Here is an 8,503-nt window from a genome sequence, read left to right as displayed (position 1 = left end):
CAGATAGCCTAATATAACTTTGCTCTATAAAAACAAATTATTATTGCTATATGATCCGGCTTTTTATTGAAAATAGTATTCAACAGATGAATTAAAACCTTCATATAATGTGAGAAAGAACTAATAATCCGGGGTGTATGAAAAATAAGAAAGTTGAATTTTCGTCACCTTCATTATAGATGAAGTCTAGTGATAAAACCTTTAAGCTCAGCTAGTGTATTAGTGTTTCGCTGATATACAAGCATCTTTCATATGAACTTAAGTGATATTATCTCCTTGAGAAATAAAAAATCACGAATAATGCAAAAAAAAGAAAAAAATGTTAGGGATTACTGTAATAATTATCGAGATAAAAAGAAGATTAAAACTTCTGGAGTTTTACGGTAAAAACGAAAAAGAAATATACAAGTAAAAAACTATCCACTGTTTATTTAATCCTTTTGAAATTGGCTTATTTTAATTTTTAATATTTTCTACAAACATTCCCTGGAATTTCCAAATTAATACACAAGTAGGAACATAACGAAGATAAGTTTATAAAATATTAATTAAACATCTAAAAAAAAACAACAACCAGTAAACTCTGTGGGCTTACTGATGTAATATTTCAATTAAGTATTATAAATTCCAGTTTGTTTATGGCACAAAAAAGACAAATAAATGATTAAGTAATAAATATAAAATATCAGATAAATAAACAAGACTTGGCTATTATTATTGTGGTACATAGGGGATATATGGGACTTGGCGTAGCCAGCGTACAGGGCTACGTATCAGTTGATCCAAGGTAGAAGTCATTATATGCCTCTAAACACGCACAGCTCTTTCAGCTATGTAGACCATATAATTGTCAATCCAACTTATTTGGTTAAGAATAGACGGAGTGCTCTGACAGATAACCTTATTCTTATATCTTCGTAAGGTACTGTTCAGGTTGAAGACATACCAAAAAAAAAAGCTATAGGCACGAGTCAGTTTAAATAAAAAGTGGACCGAGCGTGGCCCAGCGAGTAGTATATCGGACTGAAAACCTCAGGATCTATGGTACACATCCCATTGCCCCAAAAAGTGTCCCACAATTTCGGATCGTGTGTGTCTTACAAATATGACGGTTAAATTCCATTAAAACATTAGAGCAGCCCAAAAAGTTGCATTCTTGGCTTGAACTCTTGTACATTCAGCTCTTGTAAAACTTTGAGATAAAACGTCAACATTTAAATTCAAACAAATACATACGTGTTAAAAAAATAGCAGCTATACAGCTAAACATCATTAATTATCAGCATTTTTCTTTTCAAATTCATAAGAAGGAAATAGTATTTAGCGATGGTAATTTCATTATCCATGACAAAACATTTAATTCAATAAAGATGGAATTTTCATTTTGTCAATTGTAGGTGTAAAACAAACGTGTCATTAAACCTAACTAGTGAGTTTAATAGCTTATAATTTAATATAAAATTCTTTCCATCATACTGTTTCTCTAAAGCCCTTCTTCAAAGTATCATTACATGTAACAGTAATTTACAGGATTTATTAAATCTGTAATATCATCACATTCCACTTCAGTTACAAAATTCAATTAGAACCTATGTACTAAAAGATTTAAAAAAATAAATGTCGATTTACTGGCAGAAGCTATTGTTTCGAGTAATAAGAGGCAAATATTGACTTTCAGAACTCGTGTTACATCTTGACAATTTTGATATATTAGCACATGTTAAGAAACAACACATATAAGCACAGAGCAATACAGTATTGAGTATTTCACTAGCCTATCTGTGTCGATTCCAAGGAAAGATGACCAACAGGTATTTATATTATATTAAAAAATAATATTTATTTTCTCCTCTCTTTTTTTCTAAAACAAAATTCATTTAGACTCTCCAACTTTTTAGCTTTAAAAGCTTGTTTGTTATTTGTTTTTAGCACAAAGACTACACCTACTGGGGTATCTCCGCTCTGTCCATCGCGTGAAATCGACCCCCTGATTTTAGCGTTATAAATCCGTTTATTCATCGCTAAGAGCCTGGCATGGTCTGGTGATGTTTAGGGAATTCATCTCGCAAGCTGCAGGTTGCAAGTTTGAACCTCTTCACCAAACGTATTTGCTCGCCAGTCTAGCCGTTAGGGTTTAAATGTGACAGCCAGTCCTACGTTTATTTGGTAAGAGAATAACCCAAGAGGCTGTGTTTGTTTCAGCCTGCTACTGAAGGATATTGGGTTCCATCAAGAGTAGCCACACAGACGACGAGATCTTGGTAAACTGTGTTTGTCTCAGCCTGCTACTGAAGGATATTGTATTCCATCAAGAATAGCCACACAGACGACGAGTCCTTGGTAAACTGTGTTTGTCTCAGCCTGCTGCTGAAGGATATTTAGTTCCATCAAGAATAGCCACACAGACGACGAGATCTTGGTAAACTGTGTTTGTCTCAGCCTGCTGCTGAAGGATATTTAGTTCCATCAAGAATAGCCACACAGACGACGAGATCTTGGTAAACTGTGTTTGTCTCAGCCTGCTACTGAAGGATATTGTGTTCCATCAAGAATAGCCACACAGACGACGAGATCTTGGTAAACTGTGTTTGTCTCAGCCTGCTACTGAAGGATATCTTACACAACTAACAACAATAATGATTATTCGTCCAAGATTACGTTTGCTATTTTATCAACAAGTAATCATTCCTTGTTTCAAATATTCACAGCTATCTTCCAAAAATAGCGCATCAGATGATTCAGAGTGTAATCCAAATTAATTTTTACAGGAATTAAGTGTATAAAGAACTAAAGACATTCTGACAACACTACTCAGGAAAATCCTTACTGCGTAAGAAAACATTTTCATTCTTAGCAGTTCTAAGTCAGAATTATTTTGTTTATTAATGAAATGGAAATCCGCTTTGTCTTCCTAAAGCAACGCCTCAAATATTTGATAATAATACTATACATTGGATCTAACGTTATACTCAAATACTAGATACAATTTTCAAGAAGATATAAATGGTCGTAACTAACAAAAGCGTAGATAACTTTCGTAGTTAAGTTATCCTTTATACCTATTTTATGCTCTTGTTAAATAAATAGTTTTTATAAATTATTGTGAAACGTTTCTCGAAAGGGGATAGCACAAACACTGACCTCTCTTTTTTATCTTTGTTATTTCTCTTCTTAAAATTGGTTTACAAATAAGTACATTTTTCCTAAACTCTCAGTACTGGTTGATTATAAAATACCACTACTCTTCACTAACACCTGGTTTGTAGGTTTGTTTTTGTTTTGTTTTGAATTTCGCGCAAGACTACACGAGGGCTATCTGCGCTAGCCAGTCCCTAATTTAGCAGTGTAAGACCAGAGGGAGGGCAACTAGTCATCACCACCCATCGCCAACTCTTGGGCTACTCTTTTACCAACGAATAGTGGGATTGACCATAACATCATAACGGCTGAAAGGGCGAGCATGTTTGGTGTGACGGGGATTTGAACCCGCGACCCGCAGATTGCGAGTCGAGCGCCCTAACCACCTGGTCATGCCAGGCATCTATTTGTAGCTTTCAAGATCCAAAATGTAAAATAGCATATTTTTATAACGAACCAGAAATGATTTCCAAAACAGGAATCTTCCAAATTAAGAAGAGTAATATGTGTATAATAGAACGAGTTTGATATAAAGATTATCTAGTCTAATGGAGCCATTTCTTTCCAGAACCATATAATTGAATGATGTTTTAACGAGTCTAAAGTGAGTTTCTTTTTTCATTCTGGTGCTCTTTGAGTGACATTAAAAATCAACTTTTCACTCAGCGCATCACTATTCTAAGTATCCAAGTATAGAAGTAAAAAAATATATATTAGAAGAAAACTTTCTCCCTAATCGTTATTTTTGAATTAGTGCATCTTATCGTTTTAGTGAATGTCAGTTACTAAAAAATTGAGCACACGTTAAATCAACGTTGTGAGAGTTTGGCGTGAATGGATTACTGAAATAAAATCCATGTTAGCTACTGGATTACGATATCGTACTTATGTAGGTATATTACTCAAATAAAATCTATGTTAGCTACTGGATTACGTTATCGTATTTGTATAGGTGGATTACTCAAATAAAATCTATGTTAGTTACTGGATTACGTTATCGTATTTGTATCAGTGGATAATTCAAATAAAATCTATGTTAGCTACTGGATTATGTTATCGTATTTGTATAGGTGGATTAGTCAAATAAAATCTATGTTAGCTACTGGATTACGTTATTGTATTTGTATAGGTGGATTACTCAAGTAAAATCTATGTTAGCTACTGGATTACGTTATAGTATTTGTAGATGTGGATTACTCAAATAAAATCTATGTTAGCTACTGGATTACGTTATCGTATTTGTATAGGTGGATTACTCAAATAAAATATATATGTTGGCTACTGAATTACGTTATCGTATTTGTATAGGTGGATTACTCAAACAAAATCTATGTTAGTTACTGGATTACGATATCGTATTTGTATTGGTGGATTACTCAAATAAAATCTATGTTAGCTACTGGATTACGTTATCGTATTTGTATAGGTGGATTACTCAAATAAAATCTATGTTAGTTACTGGATTACGATATCGTATTTGTATTGGTGGATTACTCAAATAAAGTCTATGTTAGCTACTGGATTACGTTATCGTATTTGTATAGGTGGATTACTCAAATAAAATTTATGTTAGTTACTGGATTACGTTATCGTATTTGTATAGGTGGATTACTCAAATAAAATCTATGTTAGCTACTGGATTACGTTATCGTATTTGTATTGGTGGATTACTGAAATAAAAGTTATGTTAACTATTGAATTATGTTATCGTATTTGTATAGGTGGATTACTCAAATAAAATTTATGTTAGATATTGAATTATGTTATCGTATTTGTATTGCTAGGTTACTCAAATTAAATCTATGTTAGCTACTGGATTACGTTATAGTATTTGTATAGGTGGATTACTCAAATAAAATCTATGTTGGCTACTGGATTACGTTATCGTATTTGTATAGGTGGATTACTCAAGTAAAATCTATGTTAGCTACTGGATTACGTTATAGTATTTGTATAGGTGGATTATTCAAATAAAATCTATGTTGGCTACTGGATTACGTTATCGTATTTGTATAGAAATATGATTGAATATAGAAGTCGTACAAAACAAAAAAGTAAGAAAGTATAATTTCAAAATTTGACGTTATAGCTTAAAACCCTCGATTTATCACCAGCTTGCTCATGTTATAACGAAACATTATTTTTAGAGCACTCTTTATATATATATATATATAATGTTCTATAGGTGATCCTCCTCCTGCGATAACCTGGTGGCAAGATTCCATCCTGTTAGATGATGACTATATCATTACTCCTCTAAGAATAGCGAGGAACGAATACGTTATTAATGTCCTGCAGAGAGAACAGCTATGGAGCACTCTCACTTGCCAAGCTACTAATACGAACTTCTCGACTCCTGCCTCAAGTTCCATAACATTAGATTTAAACTGTAAGCAGAACATGTTGTTTAAATGTAATTTTTGTAAGTGTCTTGTTCAGTGAATTTTAAGCTTAATACGATATAGTTACATTGTAAGAAAGATGAACAGTATTTAAAAAATGCGTTTAAGAAGCAGGTAAATATATGAGTTATCAATTTATTTATTAAAGCTCAGTAAGTTTGACAAAAACATTCAATCTTCCCTCAACATTTATCAGAAAAAATTGCCTTTAATCTAAACCTTTAATCATGCTTGCCTCAAAGATGAATTGATAAGCCTTTCTTTTTACAATTTGAAGGTAAAATAATAGGTTGTATCTGACAGCAATTATTTAGTATGTTATTATATTGCTGAACAGAACTATTAATCTGATTATCCTGCATGGTTTTGCATGTATATTTATGGTCAAAATAAACTGAAAGAAACTATCACACATACAGTTGAATTTCGGCTACATATTTGTTATTAAAATCATACTACAGAACTTTCCGGACATCCATATCTTTCATTGACAGACGCACAATTTTATGTATTTTTTTGAAGTGAAACCTTTGCACGTCCGCATTACAACGAGACGGCGGCCCTTGTCGGCAGGTCGAAGGGTTGTACTGACGTGCCGATCCAGGGGCTCAAGACCACCTGCTAGAATGACATGGTGGAAAGACGGGAAGAAAATCTTCTCAGCGTCCGCGATAACAACATCAGAAAACATCAGCATCAGTGAGTTGCCTTTTACACCTGAAATCGATGACCACGGGAAGATATTAAGGTGTAGGGCAGATAATCCAGACATCATAAACAGTGCCTTAGAAGATGGATGGAAACTGGATGTCATTTGTAAGCTCTTTCGTAAAAGTTTGTGAAGTACAAATTGATATGTTGAAAATATACGTGCTTGGATTGGTTCTCCTTTCTAGAAATACCAAGAGATTTGCTCCGACGTTATGTCTTGCTTTGGAGTAATCGTCTTGTAAAAAAATATTGCCTTTTCTGTCAGATGCTATAGAAATCTAATCCCGAATCAATAATCAGATGGCTTAAGAGGAAACTACAGAAACTGTACTGGTATTATTAATGTTATTGTTACAAATAATCAGTTCGTGTAAGAGAAAACTACAGAAACTGTACTGGTATTATTAATGTTATTGTTACAAATAATCAGTTCGTGTAAGAGAAATCTACAGAAACTGTAATGGTATTATTAATTTTATTGTTACAAATAATCAGTTCGTGTAAGAGAAAGCTACAGAAACTGTACTGGTATTATTAATGTTATTGTTACAAATAATCAGTTCGTGTAAGAGAAATCTACAGAAACTCTACTGGTATTATTAATTTTAAATAGTACAGTTTCTGTAGTTTTCTCTTACACGAACCGATTATTTGTAACAATAAAATTAATAATAATAGTACATTTTCTGTAGTTTTCTCTTACACGAACTGATTATTTGTAACAATAAAATTAATAATACCAATACAAAAATGTACTGGTATTATTAATTTTATTGTTACAATAATCGATACAGTGAGGAACACTGCAGCAATTCCACTTTATTTTTACTATTAGTTATAAAAATGTTCAATTCATTTTTTTACTTGTAGTTAGTTGTAAAAATTCGTGTTTATTATTGTAGTTAGTTGTAAAAATTCGTGTTCATTATTGTAGTTAGTTATAAAAATTCGTGTTTATTATTGTAGTTAGTTGTAAAAATTCGTGTTTATTATTGTAGTTAGTTGTAAAAAATCGTGTTTACTGTTGTAGTTAGTTGTAAAAATTCGTGTTTATTATTGTAGTTAGTTGTACAAAAATAGTGTTTATTGTTGTAGTTAGTTGTAAAAATTCGTGTTTACTGTTGTAGTTAGTTGTAAAAATTCGTGTTTATTATTGTAGTTAGTTGTAAAAATTCGTGTTTATTATTGTAGTTAGTTGTAAAAATTCGTGTTTATTATTGTAGTTAGTTGTACAAAAATAGTGTTTATTGTTGTAGTTAGTTGAAAAAAAATTCATGTTTATTGTTTAAGTTGGAAATATTTTTGATCCGAGTGATTTCTTACTTTAGTTAGACAATGAAAATCACCGCGATTTATTTATACAAATTTTACGACTAGTGAGCTTGGTTATGTAATATTCACTATCACCACTAATTTAATACGTTAAATGAACAATTTTTCGCTCATATTAGTTGACTGGTCTGATTTAATTTGTAGGAGAAAATATATAGTTTTGACCTGGAAACGAACTTAACTTTTTAAACTATTCACAGATTTACCAAAGCTCACACTCACACTTCTAAAAAGTGACGATTCTGTTAAGGAAGGGGATAATGTTGGTTTTGAGTGCAACGTTAAAGCAAATCCTATGGTTTCCGAAATCAGCTGGCGATTTAATGGAAAACGTTTCGTCAGCAATCCTAACAAAGGGATAATTATCAACAATCACACCTTAGAGCTCGAGCTGGTCAAGAGGGATACGGCTGGACGATATCGATGCGAGGCAACAAACGTAGAGGGCCAAGGCATCAGTGAAGAAGTCATTTTAAGAATAAACCGTAAGTCCGCCAAGAGAACCATCTCGAATTTGTTTGTTTTTTGTTGTTGTTTTTTTCAGTAAAAGGAGCTCATAATACTTTTAACTGATTGGATACATAATATGTGCCATGCCTGCTATGGAAGTAAGCTGATAAAAGTATCTTGAATAAATCTTTCCTTGATTCTTATCTTCAGTTTAATTACCGCTAGAAACCGGGTTTCGATGCCAGTGGTAGGCAGAGAAGAGATAGCCCTTTGTGTAGCTTTGTGCTTGATTCCAAGCAACATCAGGTTGATGTTACAACACGAAAAAATTGTATTCTATTCTTCGAATTGTTACTTCATGAAGTCTAGCAAGTGTCCACCAAAACTGTGTTATGTTGTGTATATTGTAAACCTAATATTGTATTACCAACCTACTGAATATTTTTATTGTATTACCAACCTACTGAATA

The 8,503-nt window shown here is 32.6% G+C and overlaps 1 protein-coding gene across 1 annotated transcript; it reads left to right on the top strand.

The window, feature by feature from the left end:
- Nucleotides 1–5,323: 5,323 nt before the first annotated feature.
- On the top strand, nucleotides 5,324–8,068 carry LOC106477180 (cell adhesion molecule 2-like; the record flags this gene model as incomplete). The annotated part of the gene is made up of 3 exons (XM_013937770.2): nucleotides 5,324–5,527; nucleotides 6,063–6,356; nucleotides 7,784–8,068. Coding segments are annotated over 3 exons (783 nt in total), but the record flags the coding sequence as incomplete, so codon positions are not given.
- Nucleotides 8,069–8,503: the final 435 nt, after the last annotated feature.

This window comes from Limulus polyphemus, unplaced genomic scaffold (genome assembly GCF_000517525.1).
Source record: "Limulus polyphemus unplaced genomic scaffold, Limulus_polyphemus-2.1.2 Scaffold13206, whole genome shotgun sequence".
Taxonomy (NCBI): Eukaryota; Metazoa; Arthropoda; class Merostomata; order Xiphosura; family Limulidae; genus Limulus; species Limulus polyphemus.
Note: the sequence above shows the minus strand (reverse complement) of the source record. Positions and strands in the feature narration are given on the sequence as shown.